Source organism: Pogoniulus pusillus, chromosome 15 (genome assembly GCF_015220805.1).
Source record: "Pogoniulus pusillus isolate bPogPus1 chromosome 15, bPogPus1.pri, whole genome shotgun sequence".
NCBI lineage: Eukaryota > Metazoa > Chordata > Aves > Piciformes > Lybiidae > Pogoniulus > Pogoniulus pusillus.
In genome coordinates, this window is record NC_087278.1 from 19,289,973 (window position 1) to 19,316,508 (window position 26,536).

Genomic DNA, 26,536 nt, shown 5'->3' on the forward strand with positions numbered 1-26,536 from the left:
TTCTCCAGGCTGCACAGCCCCAACTCTCTCAGCCTGTCCTCAGAGCAGAGCTGCTGCAGCCCTCGGAGCATCTTGGTGGCCTCCTCTGGACTGGCTCCAACACTTCCATGTTCTTCTTGTGTTGGGGGCTCCAGAACTGCACCCAGGACTGCAGGTGGGGTGTGAGGAGAGCAGAGCCAAGGGGCAGACTCCCCTCCCTTGCCCTGCTGCCCACACTGCTCTTGCTGCAGCCCAGCACAGGGTTACTGTCTGGGCTGCATTCACACTGCAGGCTCATGTTGGAATGTGCTAAATAGCTGCTGGTAGCAAGTGGCACATTCCTCTGTGGATGTTGGGCTGGATAGTATAGGTTGTGCACTGTCTTCCAAAAGAGAGAATGCCTTGGAACAAATCCATGCTGTTATTGCCTTCCCTTTCCCCAAAAAAAGACATGAGTGTGTGCTAGTTTGAGGCTAATTGGAATATTTAATGAGAAAAATTAGATTATAGGCTTTGAAAAGCAAACAATGGTGAGGTCTGCTTCACCCCGAGACTTGCTGAGAGCTATAAAAACAAGAACACAAAGCAGAGATAAGACAGTGTGTGTGTCTGTCTGTCTGTCAGTGTGTCTCTGTCTCCCTGGGCTGTTTCTGTGTAACTAATCCTTCTGCTTTCTAACACCCTTGCTGATCCTCCAAACTCACCTTGTACATAAGGCAGACTCTGGGATAAGGTAAAGGGGTTGGGAGGAACGTGGAGGGAGGGTTGGGAGCCCCTGCTGGGGACTCTGGTTTCTGGCAGGGCTGTTGTGTTTCTGTATTACCTTTAATTTGTACATTTCTCTCAGTAGCTGTGAATATTGCAACTCTCTGCTTGTCTCTTGTGCTAAGCTGTGAATCTAAAGCTTCATTCCTTAACCTCCAGTCAGCTGAGTCTAGTCTGGCTGATGTCATAAGAGTAGGAGTTTGGGTAACTCCCAAACCATCACAAGGTGAATATACCAGGTCAGGGTTTTTTCCTCTCCCAAAGCATTTTGCCTCCATTACTTGGGCAGCAAGTGAAAACACAGCAGTGTGTCTTGTCTCTGCCTGCAGACAGCTCCCTGCTGACGACGTTGGGGGTGATCGCCGCGGCGCTGAGAGCGTGCTGCGCGCGGTACCGCTACTTCACTGGGGGCGCAGCAAACTGGCTGGATCATGCCAAGGAGAACCATGGTGGCCACTACAGTGAGATGCAGGTGGAAAGCACAAAGTTGCTTGCCAAGCTTTTCCCCTTGTTTGCTTTCCAGATTCTATACAGAACGTGTGTTATGCAGGTGGGTACACAGCCTGTCAAGAGACACGTTGAGATCTGCTGTGCCAGTTCTGGGCTCCTCAATTCAAGAGAGATGTTGAGGTGCTGGAAGGTGTCCAGAGAAGGGCAGCAAGGCTGGGGAGGGGCCTGGAGCACAGCCCTGTGAGGAGAGGCTGAGGGAGCTGGGGGTGTGCAGCCTGCAGCAGAGGAGGCTCAGGGCAGAGCTCATTGCTGTCTACAGCTACCTGAAGGGAGGCTGTAGCCAGGTGGGGTTGGGCTCTGCTGCCAGGCAAGCAGCAACAGAACAAGGGGGCACAGTCTCAAGTTGTGCCAGGGGAGATATAGACTGGATATTAAGAGGGAGTTCTTGCCAGAGAGAGTGATTGGCATTGGAATGGGCTGCCCAGGGAGGTGATGGAGTTGCTGTGGCTGGAGGTGTTGAAGCCGAGCCTGGCTGGGGCACTTAGTGCCATGGTCTGGTTGATTGGCCAGGGCTGGGTGCTAGGTTGGACTGGCTGAGCTTAGAGGTCTCTTCCAACCTGCTTGATTCTATGATTCTGTGAGTGCTTGCTGATCATTTCTCTGAACCCTTACTGTCTGCAGCTTCTAGTGCTAGAGTCCTGTGCTCCTCATGCTTTCAAGTTGCTGGCTCAGAATTCCTCTGGAAGAAAAAATGTAATTTCCTGTTTCTTAAATGTTCACTGATTTTTCTGCAGAGGTAGAAAACTTTTTTTTTCTCTTCTGGCTTCATATTTCCCCTACTGTATCATCAGGACTGTGGGGCTGTTGGGTGGAAATGGATGTGTTTCCACTGGTGGAAAGAAGCAATCCTTCCATAGCTGCTCTATCAGCCTGTGAGATGCTCAGAGAACCAGTGAGGTGTACAAGGACTGGCAACCTCTCTGCTGCGGCCCCGAATCAAGGCCCCAGCAAGCAGCACACCTGTCCAGCTTGCAGGTCAGGATGCCAGCCAGTGGGTGCTTCTGTGCCATGCAGCAGAGTCACCCACAGTTGTCACCTGTCACTTAGTCTTGGTGGCTGTAGTAGTTACATGACAGGGAGCTGGTCTGTCTGTCTTGCTTAGGACTGTGGGCACACCAGGTGCAGGCTCCTTGTCCTCCTCACTCTGTAGAGCCATGCATTGGTTCTGTAGGGTCACCTCAGGCTTTGATGGAGCTTTCTTCCTCTTGCTAGTACTGGCCCTTGCAGTTTGCCATTCCCCACCGTTGCTGGCTTTCCTTCTTTCTGGGAGTGCTGATTTGAGGCTGCTTGGCTACAGGCTACAAACTGAACTGTGGGTTCAGTTTGGATCACACTGGAATCCAGCTGTCTGTCTCCACTGCTGCCTCCCTGATGCTATGCAGCCTTTTGACTGTCTCCTGTAGCTTAGCCACATGCTGAAAGATCTCCTCCACCTGAGTGCACCTTCTGCAGGCAAGTTTGCCACTCATCTACACCCCAGGGGAAGTCAAGGCACTGCCCACTGCTGCCTGCACAGCTATTTCTACCTTTTGACAGCTCTGTCTGGGTGAAGGCACTGGTCCTCACTGTGGTGGGAGCTGCACACCACCCTGCCAGAGCTGCAGCCCTTGCTAGCTGCTGAGTACTCACCATTCTGCCTGAAGGGTCCATTAGGACTGCCTGAGCTGGAGAGACTTCTTCCTGCCCACACACCCTACCTGTACCAAGTGTCACAGGAAACTCCAGACAGACTCTGATCATCCTACCTTCCCATCCAGCTGCCTCATTCTTTCTCCTCATCCCTCCCAATCCCTCCACTCTCTTGAAAAGCACCAACCCTTCAGCAAAGAAGCAATCCCCAAACCAGCAAATGCACACATATGACTGAGGCTTTGCATTAATGACCAGATGGAAATGAGCCAGATGCCATGAATTGAGGCTGTGATACCCAGGTATATCTGTAGAAAAGATAAGTGTTTGCATTGCTAGAAGAGATGGCTTTTATTCTCTTGGCAGAATTTCCACTGGCTTTATTACTCCTTCTTAGACCAGTATCTCTTTCTCTAAAGATGAACACCATTTTCCCCCATATTATTAGGTTAACAGCTTTCAGGGCCTGTGATTCATGTTGATGGTATTTTAATTCCTATTAAGAAGTCAGTTCTGATTTGCACTAGGCAGTGGAAAGAAGGAGCCAACAAAATTTGGCTCGGTTCTGATCTTTCATAGCTCTGTTGCCTTTTATTCACTCTTCTACAATTTATATATTCTCCTGGAGGTGGAAAGTAGGTGAAAAATATTTTTATTAAGAGCTAGCATTTGAGTGATTCTGTAGCACTGAACAGGCTCCCAGTGAGTAGTGTTGACTACAGCTGCTGATGAGAAACCCTCTGTGAGCCCAGTTACTACCTATATATTAATTTTCAGACAGCTCTAAACCAGTAATATTCTACCTGGACTTGGCATTAACAGTCATAGTGGAAATGCCATTAAAATGCTGCAGGAATCCAGAAATCCTTGGAAACTGAGCAAAGGAGAGAGTTTTGCATCCAGCTCTGGCATGACTGTAGTCTGTGAGTTGTTCAAGCTACCTCGCCCTCTTTTTCCCTCCAATCTGTTAAATGGAGTGGGTTAACCTTTCCTGCTGCACAGGAAATTGCAGGTGGAATCATAGAATCAGCCAGACTGGAAGAGACCTCCAAGCTCAGCCAGTCCAGCCTAGTACCCAGCCCTAGACAAGCAACCAGACCATGGCACTAAGTGCCCCAGCCAGGCTTGGCTTCAACACCTCCAAATACAACAACTCCACCACCTCCCTGGGCAGCCCATTCCAGTGCCAATCACTCTCTCTGACAACAGCTTCCTAACAACATGCAGCCTAGACCTCCCCTGGCACAACTTGAGCCTGTGTCTCCTTCTTCTGTTGCTGCTTGCCTGGCAGCAGAGCCCAACCCCACCTGGCTACAGCCTCCCTTCAGGTAGCTGCAGACAGCAATGAGCTCTGCCCCAAGCCTCCTCTTCTGCAGGCTGCACACCCCCAGCTCCCTCAGCCTCTCCTCACAGGGCTGTGCTCCAGGCCCCTCACCAGCTTTGCTTCCATCTTCTGGACACCTTCCAGCACCTCAACTTCTCTCTTGAATTGAGGAGCCCAGAACTGGACACAGCACTCAAGGGGTGGCCTGAGCAGTGCTGAGCACAGGAGCAGAAGAACCTCCCTTGTTCTGCTGGCCACACTGCTCCTGAGCCAGCCCAGGATGTCATTGGCTCTGCTGCCCACCTGGGCACACTGCTGCCTCATCTTCAGCTCCTCTCTCCCAGCACCCCCAGCTCCCTCTCTGCCTGCCTGCTCTCAGCCACTCTGGCCCCAGCCTGTAGTGCTGCTTGGGGTTGTTGTGGCCAAAGTGTAGAACCCTGCACTTGGCCTTGTTCAGTCTCATCCCATTGGCCTCTGCCCACCCATGCAGCCTGGCCAGGTCCCTCTGCAGGGCTCTCCTACCCTCCGACAGCTCCACAGCTGCTCCTAGCTTGGTGTCATCTGCAAACTTACTGCTGCTGGACTCAATCCCCTGGTCCAGATCATCAATAAAGCTATTGAACAGGCCTGTGCCCAGCACTGATCCCTGGGGCACACCACTGGTGATTGGCTAAGCATTGTCAACAAGATATCTGTTGGTAGAAGATATTGTTTGGGGATTTTGGGTTGGTTTGTTCATTTGGGGTTTTGGGGTGATGGTGGTTTTGGGGATTCTGGGCTTTTTTGGTCAGGTCTTTGTCATTGTTGTGTTGGTGCTTTTAAGATAAACTTAACAGATAAACTCAGCAGATCTTCTGTAGAGCCTCACACAAGTAGGAGGTATTACTTGGTTTTGAAGTGAGAGGTGGTGTTAGTAATCCACATAATTACACACCTTGGTGACTGCCATGCTGGGTTCCTCCTCTTGTTATTCATTTTCTTCTCTTTTTCTATTCTCAAAAGTAAAAAGGAGTCCTGTCTAGAGCTGCTATGGCCATCAGTTATGTTAAGCTGGTTCTAAGTCTGTGACCAAGTCTTCATTCCCTGTAGCTTTTAAAGCTGTGTGCTGGCAAGAGAGTCTTCAATAATTGCTTCCACCTTGAGACACACAATCAGAAGTACTAAATAACTGCATCTTGCTGTTGTGAAATTCTCTTCTGTCAAACCCTGTCTACAAGAAGTGACTGAAGGATTAGGCAGAACCATTTAGTATATAGGCTGAGAGCTCTGACTGGGCACCATCAAATGAACTCATTTGTTAAATTCAGGAGCAAATGAAAGGGAAGAAAAATGTAATGTTCTGGCAGAAAATGAGGATGTCACTGACAGGCTTTGGTCATGAATGGTTGTTCCTTTTGGCCAGCAGATACTTGGCTTACTGTGGCTTATTCAGCTGGGGAAACTTCCAGCTATAGTAAGAATCTTATCCATGAGAGGCACCAGCTACACTAATGGATTGGGGCTTTATTCTTCAATGCAGATCCCCTCAGGATATTATCTCCAAACCATGAATTCCAACCTGCATTTCAGTGGCTTTGTCTTGCCAGTTGCAGCAATGAACGTGGTCAGCATTGTGCCGCTCCTGATTCTTGTTCCTATTTTGGATTGCATCAACTCCTATCTCTTCAGTTCCAAGGCCACTGGGCATTCTCCAACCATTTACATTGGTGAGTATAAAATATATGTGGGTTTACAGTGGTTATATATATATATTCTGTTTGGTTTTAAGAACCTTCAGTAGCTGATCTGTGATCCTCTAAAATTGTTTCTGACTGTAGGTGTTGAAGTGCATTTGCTCTGGGGTGATGTACAGAGGGGACTGTTTCCAAGATACTGTTGAAGAAGCATACTGTAGACCAGGGCTAGGTTGAATGAGGCCTTGTGCAACCTGTTCTAGTGGGAGGTGTCCCTGCATATGACTGGGGGTTGGAACTGGATGAACCTTGAGGTCCTTCCAGCCTAAACCATTCTATGATGCAGTACAAAGAAAGCTCTGCTGTGAGTCTCAGTGTTTTCAACACTCAGCACAGTAGGCTCAGGCTTGCAGAATTACACTGGTTTCAGAGAAATTCATATCTTAAAAGTAGTGATGGCTTTAGTAAGGGTTGGACCTTCTTGTATTGGCACTGATGTGGTGATTTTATCTTGCTCGCCCCTTTTAATTTTTGATGTTAATTATTCTTACTTTTAATTGCCCCAGCATCCTTACAGTCTAGGATCTGGAGAGATCCTCTTAATCTTGGACTGGATGATCTTAAAGGTCTCTTCCAACCTGGTTGATGCTATTCTAGTGCCATTGTCTAGTTGATTGTGCAGGGCTGGGTGCTAGGTTGGACTGGATGAGCTTGGAGGTCTACTCCAACCTGGTTGAGTCTATTCTAGTGCCATTGTCTAGTTGATTGTGCAGGGCTGGGTGCTGGGTTGGACTGGATGAGCTTGAAGGTCTACTCCAACCTGGTTGATTCTATTCTAGTGCCATGGTCTGGTTGATTGTACAGGGCTGGGTGCTAGGTTGGACTGGATGATCTTGGGGGTCTCCTCCAACCTGGCTGATTCTATGAATTGCCTTCTGATATCAGCTACATCTCATACAATCATAAAAGCACTTGCATACTGTATTCAATGAAAAGCCATTCCCTTTCTTAGATACTCTCCTCAGACCTGCTATATGTTGTGTTTTTTTATCTTCCAGTCTGCATTACAAACCTCAGACAAAAATATTTATACACTACTATTTTCTCAGCGTGCTGCTATTAATTCCCTGCCCCACGGCAAGCGCGCAGCGAGCGGTGACACGCACAGAGGTATTAATCTGACTAAATTAGCCTAATTAAGAGTGTTATTAAGCTTTATACAAACCAGATGCATAGAACACAGCAGGCTGCAATTACCCTGGTTTTTAAAACAACATCTGCATTAAAACACAAAAAGCACATTCAGGTAATCATTTCCCTCAAACCAGGGCAACTTCAAGTTGGTACTAATGTTCTGTCCCGTTCTGTCGAGCAGCGGCAGAATATATGCAGTGGTTTATTCTTAATAGCATCATTTGTTAAAGTAGCCTCCTGTTAGGGGTGATAAATCACCCCAGGCACAGAAATACTCCTGGGTACAGACAATGGCTTTAGATATCCAAGTATATGACTGCACCTGCAAAGATGGCAGACCTCTAAGTGCCAATATTTTTGCCAAGAGTTAATTAGGTTCACAATTATTTTTCAGGAGCGAAAATTGGAAGTGTAAATAGGCTGTTGGTGGTAAGCCAACCTGTAACTATGTTTTAATTCAAGTCCTGTAAGAGGAAGGCTTTTAAATAGGTTTTTTTTCTGGAGAGTTTCAGTGTGTTAAGAGTTTTCAAGAGTGAGCCATGTTGACAATGCTGAGTTAAAGATCTGATTGCTCTCTAATATGCTTCTACACAATGACTGTTACTTGTTACTATCTCTGGGGAGGTTGGTTCAGGTAGTGGAGGCCCCATGCCTGGAGGTGTTTAAGGCCAAGTTGGCTGAGGCTGTAGGCAGCCTGATCTAGGGTAAGGTGTCCCTGCCCATGGCAGGGGGGTTGGAACTACATGATCCTTGTGGTCCCTTCCAACCCTGACTGATTCTGTTCTATGACTGGATGACCCTCAGAGGTCCCTTCCAACCCTGACTGATTCTATTCTATGACTGGATGACCTTCAGAGGTCCCTTCCAACCCTGACTGATTCTATTCTATGACTGAATGACCCTCAGAGGTCCCTTCCAACCCTGACTGATTCTATTCTATGACTGGATGACCTTCAGAGGCCCTTTCCAATCATGACCTTTTTATGATTCTGCTCTGCCCTGGTGAGATCCTACATGGAGTACTGCATCCAGTTTTGGTTTCCCTAGCACAGGAGGGACTCAGAGCTGCCAGAGCAGGTCCAGAGGAGGGCCACAAAGATGATCAGAGGGCTGGAGACTCTCCCCTATGTATCTGTTCCAAAGGTGCTGTGATGTGTGTAAGTAAAACAGGTAAAGCTTCACCATCTGTGCGTTGAAATCTTAATGTGAATTTAGGTTGTCTCCCAGATATAGAATCATGGAATGGTTTAGATTGGAAGGGACCTCAAAGCTCAGCCAGTTCCAACCCCTCGCCATAGGCAGAGACAACTCCCACTAGAACAGGTCACTCAACCTGATCCAACCTGGCCTTGAACACCTCCAGTGAGGTTGTGGAGCACAGAATCACCCCAAAACTTCCTCCTAACATCCAGCCCAGACCTGCCCTGCCACAACTTCACACTGTGTCCCCTTGTTCTGTTGCTGCTTGCCTGGCAGAAGAGACCAACCCCACCTGGCTGCAGCCTCCCTTCAGGTAGCTAAAGACAGCAATGAGCTCTGCCCTGAGCCTCCTCTTCTGCAGGCTGCACACCCCCAGCTCCCTCAGCCTCTCCTCATTTTATACTGAAATGTCTTATTGCTGTTGGATTTACTCCATGTAGACTTGACCTGCTGAGTAGTTCACAACTGCATAGTGCACAACAGCAAGCCTCCAGTTCAATGTATTTTTGAGGTCATTTGAGAGTCAGTGGTGACCATTTCTCCCTACATGATCTCAGAATCACAGAACTTTAAAGGTTGGAAGGGACCCCCCCAAGAGATCACTGAGCTCAACCTCCCTGCCAAAGCAGGATCCCCTAGAGTAGTTCACTCAGGAATGCATCCAGGTGGGTTTTGAAAGTCTGCAGAGGAGGAGGCTCCACAACCTCTCTGGGCAGCCTGCTCCCGTGTTCTCACACCTCATGTTGAGGTCAAGCCTTCTGTGTCCCAGTTTGTATCTACTGGTTTTTGTCTTATTGCTTTGCACCACTGAAAAGAGATTGGCCCCATCCATTTGATACCCACCCCTCAGGTATTTGTAGGCATGGGTCAGATCCCCTCTCAGACTTCTCCAGACTAAACAGCCCCAGGGCTCTCAGGCTCTGCTCTAGTCTGAGCAAGTATTAATTGCAGGAAAGCTTTGTAGCCTGTTTTACTCAGCATCTGAGAATCACAAAGGTCCAATGCAACCTTAGTCTCTAGGTAACATAAACAACCTTGTCCTAGAATGAGCCCCAAGTGCTCCTTTAACAACCTGTTCTATAAAACCAAAGCCTCAAATGTTCATTTCAAGTTGCTTGTTTTAAAGAGGACTGAAGGGAGAAGAGGTAGGAGGAAAACCAGGTCTCCAAGGCTCTCAGGTTTCTTCCTCTGCCACACAGTGTCTTAAATGAAATACTACAGTTGTTGGGCATTCAGAGGTTACTTTTTCCTGAGACATTTTGGCTTTCAGTAAGGAAAATGCCTAAAATACAGCACTGGGTAGTAATATTGAACAGCTTGAGTTTCCTTTAGTACTAACATAATTTTTCACTAGGAGAATTCTTGCTTGGGTAGATTACAAGAAGCTCCTTGAGGGCTTTATACCTGGCCTTGATAAGATGCATGGGCTAGAAAATGCTGTTGGATTCCCTCCTGTCATCAATTTCAAACAATAATTCATTGGTGCTCTTATTAAGCACTTGGAGAGGCTGTAACAGCAAAACAGCTTCCAAGCCTCAGGTTAGACAGGGGGGAAGGGTATTTAAAGTGGTGGAAATGCAGGAGAACTGCTAATAGAAGACTGTGATAGCTTGCTGCTGAGAGATGCCTGCTAACATGTCACAGAGCTAAGTCACTTAGCTACAAGAGCTGGGGCTCTGCAACCTGGATGAGTGAAGGCTTCCAGAAGACCTTATGGTGGCCTTCCAGTATCTGAAGGGGGCTACAGGAAGGCTGGGGAGGGACTATTGATAAGGTCTTGTAATGACAGGACAAGGAGGAATGGGTTTAAAGTGGCAGAGGGGAGATTCAAACTGGATCTTAGGAAAGGGCTCTTTAGAGTGAGGGTGGTGAGACTCTGGCACAGGTTGCCCAGGGAGGTTGTGGAGCAGTAGAAGCTATTAGGATGTCAGGTGGTGATAGGACTAGAGGAAAAGGAGCAAAACTAGAAGAGAGAGATGTAGATTGGATGTTAAGAAGAAGTTCTCCACCATGAGGATGGTGAGACACTGGAGCAGGTTGCCCAAAGAGGTGGTGGAAGCCTCATCCTTGAAAGTTTTTAAGGGTGGGCTGGATGTGGCTCTGAGCAACCTGATCTAGTGTGAGCTGTCCCTGCCCATATCAGGGGAGTTGCAGCTGGATGATCTTTGTCCTTTCCGACTCTGGCAGTGCTGTGATCGTGTGAGCAGCTCAAGGGAACTCTTCTGTGGAGGAAAAGGGGGAAAGGTGAGGATGCTGAGGTGTGGTGTGTGCTCTTGATCTTTTTCTCTGCCATGGTCTGCAACCTTAGAATTCCAGTACTTTTCCTGCCTGCAATACTTCTTTTTGGGTAGCAAACAGCTGTGTAAAGCAACCAGTGTATGTGTGTGTTTTGGAATCTTATTGCTGCTTGGATAGGAAAATCTCTGCTTGGCAGTCCTGTCCCTGCCCTCTTTCTCCTGATACTTGAGAAGGCTTCAGCCTTTTCTTTCTCTCCTCCTTTTTTCACTCCCCTCAACCTGCAGGAAAGTTTAAAATAAGTAGCAATAAGCAGTTTATTTTGTGGCTTTGCTGTTCAGAAAAGCTTTTCTTCTCTCATTTATTTGATAGCCTCAATTCTTTCTGTGCTGAGCTGTTGTCTCCTTGCCATGCATTCAGAGTTAAGCTCGTGGTGTAGTAGCAAATCTTTACTCATGTTTCTGTGTCCAGAAAGGATGTGCTGGGCATCAGGAGCTGGGGAAGCTTATTTTTGCTCTCCTAGGGCTTCATTCTAAACACACAAAGATGGTGGAAATATAAGCTTGGTGAATGCTGCCTGTGTTTTTCACCCAGTTGTAGGTCAGTTATCTGCTGCACTTTCCATGATGGTTGCTGGCTTCTCTGAAATACACCGAAAGCATTTCCCTGAGGTGGAGCAGACACTTTCCAAAGAGGTCCTCCTGGTTTCCTCCATGCCTTGCTTCCACTTAGCTCCTCAGTACATCCTACTCGGAGTGGCTGAAGCCTTGGTGACTCCCTCCTGTAAGTAAGAGCTAAGAGGCCAAAGCAAGAGTGTCCTGATTGCAGAGAATGATGTCAGCTACCTAAAAATAATTACTCTCATCTGATGTTTTATCCCTGGCTCTCTTCCATGAGCTTAATGAGCAGATCTGTACTTTATGCTGCTCTGAAGCAGGTAATGTGTCTTGCTGGCTGTAACTCAGAGTGAGCAATTATGTTGTTCCAGATGAACTGGAAGTTAGCATGGCCCCGTCGAGTCCCTGGGGTGAGTAGTCCACTGCTAGGCAGGAGGATGGTCAGAGCACTGGGACTCTGGGCTTGGATGCGTGACTGGTCTTGAAGCTGAACTTGCTTCAGGCAGGACCAGATGAGCTCCTGAGATCCTTTCTGACCTGAACTCTGCTGTGTTGATTTAGCCAAGAAAGAATAAGTAAACCTATGAGGGCTGAACCGTGGTTACAGTCTGTGAGCACTTTGCAGGCCACAGTCAACGAAAGGTGAAGCAATTTAGCTCAACCCTTTTCGGTTATGGCTAATAGAATTGTTACACATTCTTCACTGGCACAGAACATTTGCAGGTAGGTAACAGAATTCAGCTGGAAGGATAACCTAGAGAATATTGCAGGCTAAAGAGTGAGTGATTTGCCAATGGAATGGGCTGCCCAGGGAGGTGGTGGAGTCGCCATGCCTGGAGGTGTTCAAGGAAAGCCTGGATGGGACACTTGGTGCCATGATCTGGTTGATTGGCCAGGGCTGGGTGCTAGGTTGGGCTGGATGAGCTTGGAGCTCTCTTCCAACCTGGCTGATTCTATGATATTTTGTTTGTGCTCCAGTCAGGAGCCCTATGAGCACACTTGCAGAGAGCATCATGCCTTAGCTTGTGGTGTGCAGTCAGAGATAAACACTCCTGTTTTGCGGGGGACAAGTAGAGCTTAGCTCACACCTGCCACCCATAAATTATGTAGATGTGCTCTTGATCGTGCTCTGCACCTCCTCTCCATTCCTTAGTTTACCTTTCCACACCTACACTGACATTCCTGAGACTTAGCTTCTTCTGAGGAGCACACAAGGTGCTTACCAATGTTTTACCTTGCAGAGCTCAGAACAAAAATGTTAGTAACACCCCAAAAACTATCTAATCAGCACCCACTCAGAGACACAGGCAAAGTAATTGCCTAGCTGATTTCTGCAGGTGTTTAATTCTGCAGGTTGAGTGTCTATTGTTCCAGTATAACCCCAGAAACGTTCAGCTTTTTATTTAAGAGCAGGAAATGACTTCAGTGTCTCAGCTTCGTTCCTGCACTCTGAAAGTACTGAGAGCTGTGGGTCAGAGTCTGTCACTAAAAAGGTAATTTTCCCTAGTTTTAAATACTTAGCACTTTCATAATGCCTCTTCATCTGATAGCTCTCAAGTACTTAACTGAGACAGGTTTCTAGGCAGGTAATGTGGTTTCTAGGTTACAGGCTAAGTATAACTGAAAACTGGGACTTTCTTTGTTTAGCTTAACAAAAAAAAGAAGGTTAGGAGGTGGCTTGCTTACCTCTCCTGCTTCTGCATGAGAGGAATATTGCTGAGGGAATAAGGCTTTTCAGTCTAGCACACAGCTACACACACACCAGTCCAGTGACTGTGAGGTTACATTAACCTTTAGGGGATAAAAACAAAGCTCTGTCTTGGTGGGTTTGGGTTTTTGGGTGGTTGGTTTTGGGAGGGATTGGTGTTGATGGGAGGGAAGGGTTGGTGTGTGTTTGATTTGAAAAGGATTTAGATTAGAATTTCTTCAGGGAGAAAAGTTGTCTTCCCAGTGGAAATAAAAGTTAAGCATCTCACCAGGAGAGCTGTAGCATGGAGCACTTAGTGCCATGGTCTGGTTGACTGGACAGGGCTGGGTGCTAGGTTGGACTGGCTGAGCTTGGGGGTGTCTTCCAACCTGCTTGATTCTATGGTCTAATTGATTGGCTAGGGTGGGTGATAGGTTAGACTGGCTGAGCTTGGGGGTGTCTTCCAACCTGCTTGATTCTATGGTCTAATTGATTGGCTAAGCTGGGTGCTAGGTTGGACTGGATGAGCTTGGAGGTCTTTTCCAACCTGGTTGATTCTATGGTCTAGTTGATTGGACAGGGCTGGGTGCTAGGTTGGACTGACTGAGCTTGGAGCTCTCTTCCAACCTGATTGATTCTATGGTCTAGTTGACTGGACAGGGCTGGGTGCTAGGTTGGACTGGATGAGCTTGGAGCTCTCTTCCAAACTGCTTGATTCTATGATTCTGTGCCCTTGTAGCATGGATGAATGTAACTAATCTCATTAGGTGTAACTTGGCTAAAAAGGGTTACAGTAAGTATTTGAGCAACTTTCCCTGATTATGGCAACCTAACTTCATGCCTTCATTAGGACATAATGGCCCAAACCTTTGTTTTCCTCCCGCCCTTGCTTCCACCATGGGGCAAGCCAGGATAGTAAGGCAGCGGTCAGTAAGCCCCCGGTCAAACTGCCTGCATGCAAGCTGCCTGATGCACTCTCTCTGCTTTGCCCTACAAAACCTTAGCAGATGTACAGTGTTTGCTGGAGTGCAGCAGAAAGATCATCTGCCCATCAGCATGTCTCAGAGCATGGTTAGTTTAGAGGATATATTGGGGATCACTTCACCCACTGATGAAATGCAGTGGTCTCCAGGGTGGAATGCAGCAGCTGTTTAATAGCTCCCAGCAGCACCGTGGGAGAAGTGAAGAATGGAGCATGCAATTGAAGCAGCAGGGGTCATTTAGGTAAGTAGGATGCAATTATCCAGGCTGAATTTGGCCAGAATGCATGTTTTGCACCCCTGCTCTTAGGAAGGAGGAAGGTAAACCCAGAACATTTTATGTTCCTTGTGATACAAATGAGCTAGGACACTCACTGTACAAGCTTTCTGACTGCACTGTTGCAGATGCAGATGGTGTCCCAGGCTCACCTGCTTTCTCTTGCCCTCAAGCTTTTGGTTCCTAGTGTGAATGAAGAAAAAATACTGCCCATGAAGGTTTCCCCCCCCCCTCTTCTTTAATATCTTTCCAAAGCCTTCATTTGGGTATCTAAGTGAAAAAGGGTGGAAGATGACGATGGTGAAGTTTCATTTGTATTCAGAAATGCTTCAGGCAACTCAGCATCCAAACAGGATCCTCGTCTGGCAAGTTTCTCAAGATGAAGGACATGCAAATGCAACTAATAGAGTGGGCTGGGAGACACTGGGGCTTGGAGAAGTGTGAGTGAGAGCCACAGAATGCCAGGGACTGGAAGGGACCTCCAAAGCTCATCCAGTCCAACCCCCCCTGCCAGAGCAGCATCACCTATAGCAGATCACACAGGAATGCCTCCAGGCAGGTTTTGGATATCTCCAGAGAGGGAGGCTCCACAACCCCCCTGGGCAGCCTGTTCCAGGTTCTGTCACCCTCACAGGGAGAAAATTCCTACTCATATTTAAATGAAACTTCCTATGCCTCAGCTTCCACCACTGCCCCTTGTCCTGGCACTGGGCATCACCCAGCAGAGCCTGGTTCCAGCCTCCTGCCACTCACCTGCACACATTGATAACCATTGACGAGGTCACCTCTCAGTCTCCTCCTCTCCCAGCAGCACAGTCCCAGCTCCCTCAGGCTCTCCTCCTAACAGAGCTGTTCCATTCCCTTCAGCATCTTTGTGTCTCTGTGCTGGACTCTCTCAAGCAGTTCTATGTCCCTCTTGAATGGGGGGCCCAGAACTGGACACAGTGCTCCAGATGTGGCCTCACCAGGGCAGGGTAGAGGGCAGGAGAACCTCTCTGGACCTACTAACCACAGCCCTTCTAATCCACCCCTGAATGGCATTGGCTCTGCTGGCCACCAGAGCACATTGCTGGCTCATGGTCCCAAGCTCTGAAATTAAGAAACAAGGACGTTGTGATAACCAGGGAAAGTTACTCAGAACAGCTGTGGTGAGTACTTATTGTAACCTTGCTTAGCCAAATTACACCTGATGGGATTAGTTCTAGCCCTCCTGCTCCAGTGGCATGCTGCAACTCTCCTAGCAGGATACTTTTATTTCCATTGGGAAGACAACTTTTCTCCCTGAAGAAACTCTAATCAAAATCCTTCCAATCCCTCCTTACCACTGAGGATTTTGCTGATCTGGTTTAGCCTTCTAGCAAGAAAGGGAAGGACACTGTCTTAGAAAATAGCCTGTGGCTCTAGGGGTTGCCCTGTGGGAAAGAGGAGCAATACCCAGCCCCATGCTAGCCAGGGAACTCCTCGAGTGAAGGCAGAACACTGATTTTGGGAGTACCTACTGGTGGCTCTAGTGACATTTACTGCCCTGGCTCTGCCATGACAGGCTTCCCTTTCCTGCAGTGTTAAGTATCACACCTGTTGTCTCTGTGCTTGCTGTCTGTGGGGATGTTTCTCTTCTTTTCCTGTGCCTGAGCTTTTCAGAGATGAAAGCAACTGTCCAGGGGGAAAGACCTTTCCACACTTGTGGGGTATTGATAGCTATGCGTGGGCTGGGTTGTCAGGGAGCTTCACTGAAACAGTTTGGCTAACATTTTGCTAATAGGGCATGTACCAACACATCTGCTCACCCTTCTGCAGCAAGTAAAAGCTCTGTGCAGAACACAAAGACTCTTAGAGACTCCTTGGGCCTTTTTTCCAGTCCCATCAATCTTCTACCGTCAGTTGCTTCTTTTGTTTAATCTCTAACTGTGTCTGCTTCCTTCCAAAGGTTCCTTGCTTTCCTTCTGGCTTGTGCCAGAAAGAATTCGAGGCATTTCCATGCATTTTTTAACTCTCTTTAATGGAGCTGGCTGCTTTATGGGAGCTTTCTTGGTTCAGACAGCCCACGCAGGCACTCAAGGTAAGAACGTGCTCATGTCTGCTGTTCCTGAGCAGTTTGCTAGGATTATTGATTTGGAGAATTAGGGACCAAAATTAAAGGGGATGCCAAAGTTTTATTGATTTGCTCTCACAATTAAAATGGAATTAAGATAGGAAATAGCCTTCCAGCTGTATTCATCCAATTTTAATGAGTCACTGCAGTTTTGATAGAGTAATTAGTGGATGGCATCTTGCAGGAAGGCCTCCTGTCCAGTCTCTATGCTCATGTACTCATTAGAATCACAGAACTGTCAGGGTTGGAAGGGACCACGAGAATCATCTAGTTCCAACTCTCCAGCCATGGGCAGGGACACCTCACACTACATAAGGTTTCCCAGAGCCAGACCTCCAAAGCTCATCCAGTCCAATCCCCCTGACAGAGCAGCATCACCTATAGCAGATCACACAGGAATGCCTCCAGGCAGGTTTTAGGTATCTCCAGAGAGAAATCTCCACAACCCTCCTGGGCAGCCTTTTCCAGTGCTCTGTCACCCTCACAAGGAGAAAATTCCTCCTTATGTTTAAATGAAACTTCCTATGCCTCAGCTTCCCCCCAGTGCCCCTTGTCCTGGCACTGGGCATCACCCAGCAGAGCCTGGCTGCAGCCTCCTGCCACTCACCCTGCACACATTGATAACCATTGATAAGGTTACTTCTCAGGCTCCTCCCAGCAGCACAGCCCCAGCTCCCTCAGTAGGGATGTTCCATTTCCTTCATCTTTGTGGCTCTGTGCTGGACTCAAGCAGTTCCATGTCCCTCTTGAACTGGAGGGCCCAGAACTGGACACAGTACTCCAGATGCAGCCTCACCAGTGCAGAGCAGAGGGGCAGGAGAACCTCTCTTGATGTACTACTACTCTCTGGAGGTCTCTTCCAATCCCTAACACCTGTGATCTTTCAGCTCTTGGGCTATGACTGCTTTGTCTTGTCCTATGATTCCTGTTCCACTAAAAGCAGAGCCAAGGCTATTTCTGGTTCCTCCATCTCTAAGCAGTGGGACCACATTTGCCACCAAGCAGTTCAGTGCAGAGTGAAGTAGGTCCTCCAGTGCCTGTTTAGAAGCGCTGAAGCAGAGGGTGCTGACAAAACTCAAACCTGGGTTTGTTGGGGTTGTTTTTTATATCCTCTCTCCTGCCCCTAGTTTAGAGTTTTATTTGGGCTTCTATTGGCAAAGTTGATCAGATATCAGTCACAGTCAGAGCTGCATTAATCATTTTCAAGGCAGCTATGGAGGATGGTGTGAATAGGATAAAATAAGACGTTGTGAGAAAAAAAACCTGACGAGTGCAAACAGATGATGGGTGACAGTGATATTTTCAGAGCAAGCTGGGAAACTGCTTGCTTTTGGATCTCTTACCTCTCCTAAGGGTTTTGATGGGGAGAAGATGCAAGACAAAACCTGTCCTCCCATGCCAATCATTCCAGAATACGTGTCTCTAAAAATATTTCTGTAAATATGTAAGGAAGAGAAGGGGGGGGAGGGGTGGGGAAAAGGTTAGGGGAAGGAAAGTGCCCCAGACATGTTAGGAGGAAGTTGTTGGCAGAGAGAGTGATTGGCATTGGAATTGGCTGCCCAGGGAGGTGGCGGAGTCGCCGTCCCTGGAGGTGTTGAAGCAAAGATTGGATGTTAGGAACAGGTTCTTTACTGTGAATCATAGAATCAACCATGTTGAAAGAGACCTCCAATCTCAGCCACTCCAACCTAGCACCCAGCCCTAGCCAATTAAGACAGAATCATAGAATTAAGTAGGTTGGAAGAGAGCTCCAAGCTCAGCCAGCTTAATCTAGCACCCAGCCCTAGACAATCAACCAGACCATGGCACTAAGTGCCCCAGCCAGGCTTTGCTTGAACACCTCCAGGGATGGGGACTCCACCACCTCCTTGGGCAGCCCATTCCAATGCCAATCACTCTCTCTGCCAGCAACTTCCTCTTAATTCTCCTTTGTTAGTTTGTTTTTTGCTGGTTGTCTGGGGTTGATTTTTATCACTCAGTGCTATTTTTAAGCAAGGGTTTTCTCTTCAGGTTGCACTGTAAACATTTTCATTGGGAAGCTCCTGCTGCTCTCCTGCGTAGCCTGGAGCTGATGTAAATGACCCAGGGGCTGTGTGAGCACTGCTTTTGACAAGCTGTAGCACTGAACCCCGTGTGTACCTCCTCTCTCATCGGGTACATGCACTCACTCCCTGACTTCTATTGGCCACTGGGGAATGTGAAATGAAAAACTGCCTGATTGTGAATGATGACAGTAAAAGTTTATAAGCTACTAAAAGGAAGTTACAGCACTGAGGAGTTCAGTCAACTGACAGTGCTAAATGATGCATTTTAAGGCCTGCCCTGAGCTGGTGCTGCCAAAGGAACTCTGCACCCAGAGGTGAGGTGGTGCTGCTCTGTGACAGAGGCAGGTAACATGGTGTGGAGCCAACTGTGGGAGAGTGAAGGCAATGTGCTGCACTGAGGACAGTTGTTCTGTTACTCCTGGGAGAGCTAATGGCAACTGTGTTTGCAGCTCTAATGTGTGGAGGAAAGAGGAAAACGTATCCATGTGGTGAGACAGGGCCTAATCCTTTCACTCCTGGCTCTCCTGGGATGTTGGATTGGGCTGATCATAGAATCAAGCAGGACAAGGGAGGTTCTTCTGCCCCTGGGCTCAGCACTGCTCAGGCCACACCTTGAGTGCTGTGTCCAGTTCTGAGCTCCTTCATTCAAGAGAGAAGTTGAAGTGCTGGAAGGTGTCCACAAGAGGGCGACAAAGCTGGTGAGGGGCCTTGAGCACAGCCCTATGAGGAGAGGCTGAGAGAGCTGGGGGTGTGCAGCCTGCAGAAGAGGAGGCTCAGGGCAGACCTCGTTGCTGTCTGCAACTACCTGAAGGGAGACTGTAGCCAGATGGGGTTGGGCTCTTCTGCCAGGCAAGCAGCAAGAGAAGAAGGGGACACAGTGTGAAGCTGTGCCAGGGGAGGTCTAGGCTGGATGTTCTGAGGAAGCTGTTGTCAGAGAGAGTGATTGGCATTGGAATGGGCTGCCCAGGGAGGTGGTGGAGTCACCATCCCTGGAGGATCCACAGGTCCTTTTCTGCTGAGCAACTTTCCAGCCACTCTGCCACAAGCTTGTAGCATTGGTTGTTGTGATCAAAGCACACTTTGAATTTGTTAGAAAAGTTCTTTGCTTTCTTTGCATCTCTCTCTCTCTTCTGCAAAGCAGGAGCAAAGTACAGTGCAGACTAAAAAAAAATCATAGGTGGTAAATTAAATCTCTTTGGCTGTCTCTTTTGCCAGGTGATTGGTTTCCACACTTGCTGCACGAAGGCAAATTGGAGAGATTCTTCTTCTTCTTGGCTTCCTTAATGCTGGTGAACACCCTGGGGTTCTGGAGCATTGCACACAGGTACATGTGAGAAAATGAAAGCTTGATGCTTTGCTGGTAAATATGGAGAGAGAGTCCTGCAAAACCTGTGAGTATGTAGTAAAGAAGTGGCAGTCATAAACCAGGCTTCAGCATGGCTTTAGGTGAAAGATTTCACCATTAAAAACTTTGTGGTGAGTTTTAAAACAAGCAAACAGCAACAAAACAAACTGAACCAACCCAAATACCCACGGCATGCTGGTGTAATTAGAGTTCAGGATTTAAGAAGTGTTACTAATGGGAAAAGTCACTAAAGAGAGAATAGAATCCTGTTCTGTACAGAAATATGTGTATATGTTGGCATGGGGTTTAGATCACAGCACCAAGAGTGTCTCAGCTGTGGACCTGAGCTCCACTTCCCATGACTTGGTTGCTGTTGTCTCCGTGATCTTGCATCTTTAGCATGGGACAAGAGGTGAAGGGGTTGCAGGAATGCAGGAGGTCACTGCTCCTTAATGTTGTATGCAAGGGTTTCAATAGAATAACCCTGAAGTATTTTTGGCTATTCTACTGGCCAATGAGATGGAAGCAGCTTGCCCCTGGGGTCAATGGAATTCTTTAGTCCCCACAAAGGTGTCCTGGTAGGGCATAAATCCTGCCAGGCCAGTTTAGGCCTTGCTCTCCTCCTCCTCCTCTTGCAGGTCTGGGAAGTTGAGTTGCATGAGCAAACAATAAAGATTTGGCCCCAGCAAAGCTCTGGGGGCTGGGGGCTTAGCCCCACGTGTCAGCTGTCTTATGCTGCCCCTTGATGTGCCTGCGTGGGCAAACGAGGCACAAAGCTTTGAATTCAGGGCAGAGCTCATTGCTCTCTACAGCTACCTGAAGGGAGGCTGTAGCCAGGTGGGGTTGGGCTCTTCTGTCAGGCAAGCAGCAGCAGCAGAAGGGGACACAGTGTGAAGTTGTGCCAGGGGAGGTCTGGGCTGGATGTTAGGAGGAAGTTGTTGGCAGAGAGAGTGATTGGCATTGGAATGGGCTGCCCAGGGAGGTGGTGGAGTCGCCGTCCCTGGAGGTGTTGAAGCAATGCTTGGCTGGGGCACTTAGTGCCATGGTCTGGTTGATTGTCTAGGGCCAGGTGCTAGGTTGGACTGCATGAGCTTGGAGCTCTCTTCCAACTTGCTTGATTCTATAGTTAAGTGACACAGCACAGCTCTTACTAACACCTGCATCCCATTTGGCACTTCTCTCCCGAAGCTCTGAAAGGTTCTAGGAAAGTACCTCTCCCTATCCATTTCTTTTGGCTGCTTAGAAGTCCAGGACTCAGAAGGCACTGGACCTTACAGAATATGTTCTAATAAACACTGAGTTAAACTAATCCCTCAAAGGAATTTTCCTGTGTGGTCTGCTCTAGGTGATCCTGCTCTGGTAGCAGGGTTGGACTGGATGAGCTTTCAAGGTCCCTCCTAGCCCCTGACATTCTGTCATGATTATTTTAGTAGCATCCTTTTATATCCTCCTTCCTAGGTACCACAATGTGAATGAGGAGCACACCAACGGATTCAGAGGAAGTCTTGCTGAAGAAAAGCTTTTGCAGCACCAAAAAGCCATCAAACATTATGGTAGTGTCCTGGAAAGTCCTCCCATTTGGTCTCCTATGGAGGAAACCTGATAAAACTTCCACCTCCTTTAACTACATTTTGATTGTGGTACCAACTGGCTTTCTAAGGATGACTTACTTAGTGTACTCAAGTGTAACTGCCAATGTGTTTATGAATTACTGGGGGAGTCAGAATGCTATTTATGTGTGCAAAATAAAAGTCATTGTAGGATTTGGACTTGTAGAATGCTGCACTGTTGCCATGTGCATCAAGGACAATGAGAGCTCCCTGCATGGAATGCTTAGTAGGGAGAGGCTTTTAATCCCTGTAAGGAAGAAAGTGTCCAGCTGCATTTGTGCTTAGCAGTGTTTAACAAATCCCAGTGTGCATTTGTTTAGCAGATGATTTTGTGACAGTATCAGGTGCAAATAATTTTGCAGTCTGATTGACATTTGCAAAGGTCATAGAATAAGTCAGGGTTAGAAGGGACAAGGATCATCCACTTCCAATCCCCCTGCAATGGGCAGGGACACCCTACCCTAGAGCAGGCTGCCCACAGCCTCATCCAGCCTCGCCTTAAACACCTCCAGCCATGGGGCCTCAACCACCTCCCTGGGCAACCCCATTCCAGCCTCTCACCACTCTCATGCTCAACAACTTCCTCCTCACCTCCACTCTGACTCTCCACCTCCAGTTTTGCTCCATCCTCCTGAGTCCTGGCACTCGCTGAGAACCTGAAAAGTCCCTCCCCAATTTTTTTGTAGCCCCCTTCAGATGCTGGAAGGCCACAAGAAGGTTCCCTGGGAGCCTCCTCTGCTCCAGCCTGCACAGCCCCAACTCTTGCAGTCTGTGCTCACAGCAGAGCTGCTGCAGCCTCTGAGCATCTTCCTGGCCCTGCTCTGGACACTCTCCAGCACCTCCACATCCCTCTTGTCCCAGGGCTCCAGAACTGGCTGCAGTACTCCAGGTGGGGTCTCAGCAGAGCAGAGTAGAGGGGGAGAATCACCTCCCTGGCCCTGCTGGCCACACTTCTGCTGCTGCAGCCCAGGCTCTGCTTGGCTTTCTGGGCTGCAAGTGCACACTGCTGGCTCCTGTTGAGCTTCTTGTCCACCAGGTCAGACACTTCTGGGCTATTCTTGGTTCTGCTACTCAGGCTCCATCAAGCTGCTTCTTTGCCTTAGTTACCTCATCAGTAAAATGGACACAGCCACACTCACCTTCTTTGTAAATCTATTTGAGATCTGCCAAAAATACACCAGAAATTACAGACCAATTCTAAGTCCTTAAGTATGTAATGAAACATTGGTGCTGAGGCAGCTAGACTTTTATTTGGCAGAAGCACTGTGGGATTTGCCATTCCTAAAGGATACTGTGCAGAAAATTGCTACTATGAGAACTGGAGGCCAGGATTTATTTACATCAAAATTAGTAATTGTGGCCCAGTTGAAGAGAGTCAGAAAAAGGTTGAGAGAAGAGTGGGTGCAATTGTAAATGGGAGGGGGAAATATTAGCAAATTGCATTCCACTTTAAAGTGCCAAACCCTCCCCAAATTGGCTGCCTTGGGTAGTGAGAGGGATGCCAATTCCGCACTTTTCCAAGTCCTGTTAATCACAAGAGTGATAACAGAAGTAGGGGAGTTAAGTGAAAGGGAACACACTGAACCCAGAGACTAGAGGAGCACTTTGATACCACCTTCTTGTATTGGGGGTGCTTGGCAAGCCAGAATGCTCACTAGGTATGAGAAATGCTTTACTGCAGGAGAATCAGAATCAACCAGGCTGGAGGGGACCTCCAAGCTCAGCCAGTCCAACCTGGCACCCAGCCCTAGACAATCAACCAGACCATGGCACTAAGTGCCCCAGCCAGGCTTGGCTTCAATACCTCCAGCCACAGCGACTCCACTACCTCCCTGGGCAACCCATTCCAATGTCAATCACTCTTTCTGCCAACAACTTCCTCCTAACATCCAGCCTAGACCTCCCCTGGCACAACTTGAGGCTGCGTCCCCTTGTTCTGTTGCTGCTTGCCTGGCAGAAGAGCCCAACCCCACCTGGCTTCAGGTAGCTGCAGACAGCAATGAGCTCTGCCCTGAGCCTCCTCTTCTGCAGGCTTCACACCCCCAGCTCCCTCAGCCTCTCCTCCCAGGGCTGTGCTCCAGGCCCCTCAGCAGCTTTGTCGCCCTTCTCTGGACACCTTCCAGCACCTCAACATCTCTCTTGAATTGAGGAGCCCAGAGCTGGACACAGCACCCCAGGTGTGGCCTAAGCAGTGTTGAGTACAGGAGATGAATGACCTCAAACTTTGTAAGACATCTTTGATTTCCCTTCCTCTCCCCCCTTCTCCTCTTGGAAATCCCAATGTGAGGACAGATGACTGCAGAGAACTGAGTGCAGCTATTGCAGTTTAATCATTAGCTGAAGGTGCAGGAACAAGAGGATTAGATAAATTGCTGGACAGGGCTTCTCTGCCATGCAGCCATACAGGAAAGGCTTCCAGCCATGGAGGAGGAAGCAGTTGGGCAGCCTCCGTAAAGAGCTGTGCTTGAAGATATGGGAGAGGCTCAGCCAGTGTCTGCTGGGAACGCTCTGCCTTTTCCACGTGGACTAGAAGAAGGCTTTTTTTTCTGTCAGATTCAGTTAAGAAGGTGGCCTGCTGCATGGGTGACAAGAGAAAGGGGCTCCTGCTGGCTGAATCTTGGCTCACTGCAGCTGGTGTTGCGGAGAGAGCTCCGTGCAAAGATCTATCAATCACACTGGCTGTTATGACAGAACAATTTAGCAACTGTACCCAACAGACAGAGGTGCTTCTTGAACTGCAGCATCTGGGTCTGCACACAGAGCTGGTGCAGTCCTTTGTACTTTCAGAGTGCTGTCTGCATCTGTACCAGCACACAGCAAAATGAGTACAAAGAGGCTCTCTAGGTTTGGGCTTGGAAAGAAGCTGCTTTTCATACCTGCCTTAATACAGCAAGAGAAATGAGAAGGGGGTGGGAGGGTGGAATAGAACTGTGTGTGTGTGAAAGGATGCAGTGAGCAGCTGGAAGGAGTTAGCACAACCTTCTTTTGTTCAGCATTTTGTCGAGCTGTGGCAGTTTGTCAACAGGAAATGGCAAAGCACTCAGGTGCCATGGCCTGTTCGAGGTCACCTGCTGGAGTTTTCTTTCTGCAAAAGTAGAGCTAAAATGCACTGATCTCAATCCCCACCGTGGAGGGCTGCAGTTCTGGAACTCACTGGGGGAAAAAGTTGCTCTCTGAAGTGAAGACAGCTCGAGTACTGTGTCCAGTTTTGGCCAGCACAGTACAGGAGGGACACTGAGGTGCTGAAGCAGGGGCAGAGAAGGGCAACGAGGCTGGGGAGAGCTCTGACAAACATGGCCTGTGAGGAGCAGCTGAGGGAGCTGGGCTTGTTTAGTCTGGAGAAGAGGAGGCTGAGAGGGGACCTTATTGCCCTCTACAGCTACCTAAAAGGAGGTTGTAGTGAGGCTGGAGCTGGTCTCTTCTCCCCAGTTACTAATGAGAGCACAAAAGGAAATGGCCTCAAGCTGCATCAGGGGAGGGTTAGGTTGTCTGTTGGGAGGAAGTTCTTTCCTGAGTGGGTGGTCAGGCACTGGCACAGGCTGCCCAGGGAGGTGGTGGAGTCACCATCCCTGGAGGTGTTTAAAATGAGAGCGGATGTGGTGCTTGAGGCTGTGGTCTGGTGATGAAGGATGCTGGGATGAAGGTTGGACTGGATGATCCTGATGGTCCTTTCCAACCATAGCCATTCATAGTGATTAGATGTTGTGCTGAGGGCTTTGGTTTAGTCAAGGACTTGTCAGTGTGAAACTGATGATTGGACTCAAGGACCTTGAGGGTCTTTTCCAACCTAAGAAATTCTGTGATTCTGTGAAATTCTGAGGTTAGGAGTAACCAGAAACATCAGGTCTGTAGCTTGTGTAGTGCCTAAATCTTCTAAATCTTATGCCAGCACACAGTGAAATTAGTACAAAGGACTCTAGACTCTGTCTTGACTTGGAAAGAAGCTGCTTTTGTGCTCTCTGCTTGCTCTGATGTGCTGGTTTGAGCCTAGCTGGGATATTTTGGTGAGAGGGATTAGATGCTAGGCTGTGAAAAGGAAACAGTGGTGCTGGCTGCTGCACTCAGAGGCTTGCTGAGATGGATAAGAACAAGAACACAAACATAGATAACAGAGTCTCACTCTGGGGCTGCATGATCTTCTCTCTCTAACTTGCTGTCTGTGTGACTAATCCTTCTGCTTCCTAACCCCTCTGGCCAATTCTGCAAACTCACCTTGAATGTAAGGCAAAGTCTGGGGTAAAGTAGAGGGGTGGGGAGAAGGTGGAAGGGTGGTTGGGAGTCCCCCCTGGGGACTCTGGTTTCTGGTAGAGCTGCTGTGTTTCTCTATTACCTTTAACTTGTGTATTGCTGCCTATAGCTGTAGATATTGTAACTCTCTGCTTGTCTCTTGTGCTAGGCTGTGAATAGAAAGCTTCATTCTTCAGTTTCCAGATTGACTGAGTCTAGTCTGGGTGAATTTCTTAAGTGTGGGGGGTGCAGGTAACACCCAAACCATCACATCTGATTGTAACTGTTTGAGCAGTTGCTCAGCAGAGGTCATTGCTACCCTTGAGTAGCCTGCCGGTTACTGCAGGTACAGTTTGGGGTTTGGTTCTTTGTTTGGTTTGGGTTTTTTTCCTGAGGGTTAAGTCTGTCTTATACTGTGCTCATGAACACTCCTGCTAAAAATAAAAGTTCTGCCCCAGACAGTTCACTGAGCACCTTAGTTAAGTCTAAATGCATGGGACACCATTTTGAGTGAGGGAGGGTGAAGAAAGCTCGCTAGAGAGGATTAAGATCTCCATCTGTTAAGTTTGCACTGATGATAAAACACATGCTCCCAGTTGGAACAAGATGCATTAAAAGAGCAATTTCACTTCTACTGCCTAGCAACAATGTCATTGAGCACCTGCAATAGTTTAAACATTAAGCATAATTGGTTTTGCTCGACATAAATCTGTAGTTTTGTAAATAAGAGCAGTTGAGTTTCCATGTAATAGCAATTAGCTATAAGGAATGCTTTGTTTGCTGAAGCCTGCAGCTTTGCAGGGGAAAGAGGGAGCTGTTAAGACTCAGCAGCAGTAGTCAAAAGGTAGGACGCAGATCAGATGTTACATAGGCTTTGAGTGTCCTTGTGCAAGTTCTTTGCTCTGCTTGTCAGCTTCCCTAGGCAAGGAAGAACAACATTCAAAAGTCACTTTTTTTTGGTGTAGAGTCCTGAGTGGCTGAATAAAATCCTTAGGAGGTTATTGTATAGCATTAAACCGAGCTGTCCCGGTCTGTGCTGGGATTCTTCTCCTTCCCTTCAGCAGGAGCTACTACTGCATCTTAAAAGTTCTGAATGTTCAACAATCTCTTGGGTTGCTGCCAGTGATAGAATAGATGGAATCATAGA

At 48.1% G+C, this 26,536-nt stretch overlaps 1 protein-coding gene across 1 annotated transcript in view; it reads left to right on the forward strand.

Moving 5' to 3' along the window:
* SLC15A5 (solute carrier family 15 member 5) overlaps positions 1–21,486 on the forward strand; it is a 29,098-nt gene extending 7,612 nt beyond the window's left edge. Inside the window, exons 3-8 of the mRNA XM_064156006.1 lie at positions 1,009–1,294; positions 5,727–5,913; positions 11,104–11,292; positions 15,998–16,129; positions 19,423–19,531; positions 21,011–21,486. Coding sequence (XP_064012076.1) covers positions 1,009–1,294; positions 5,727–5,913; positions 11,104–11,292; positions 15,998–16,129; positions 19,423–19,531; positions 21,011–21,155 — 1,048 coding nt within the window. The 3' untranslated portion in view covers positions 21,156–21,486. The remainder of the gene's footprint in view (positions 1–1,008; positions 1,295–5,726; positions 5,914–11,103; positions 11,293–15,997; positions 16,130–19,422; positions 19,532–21,010) is intronic.
* The last annotated feature ends 5,050 nt before the right edge of the window (positions 21,487–26,536 follow it).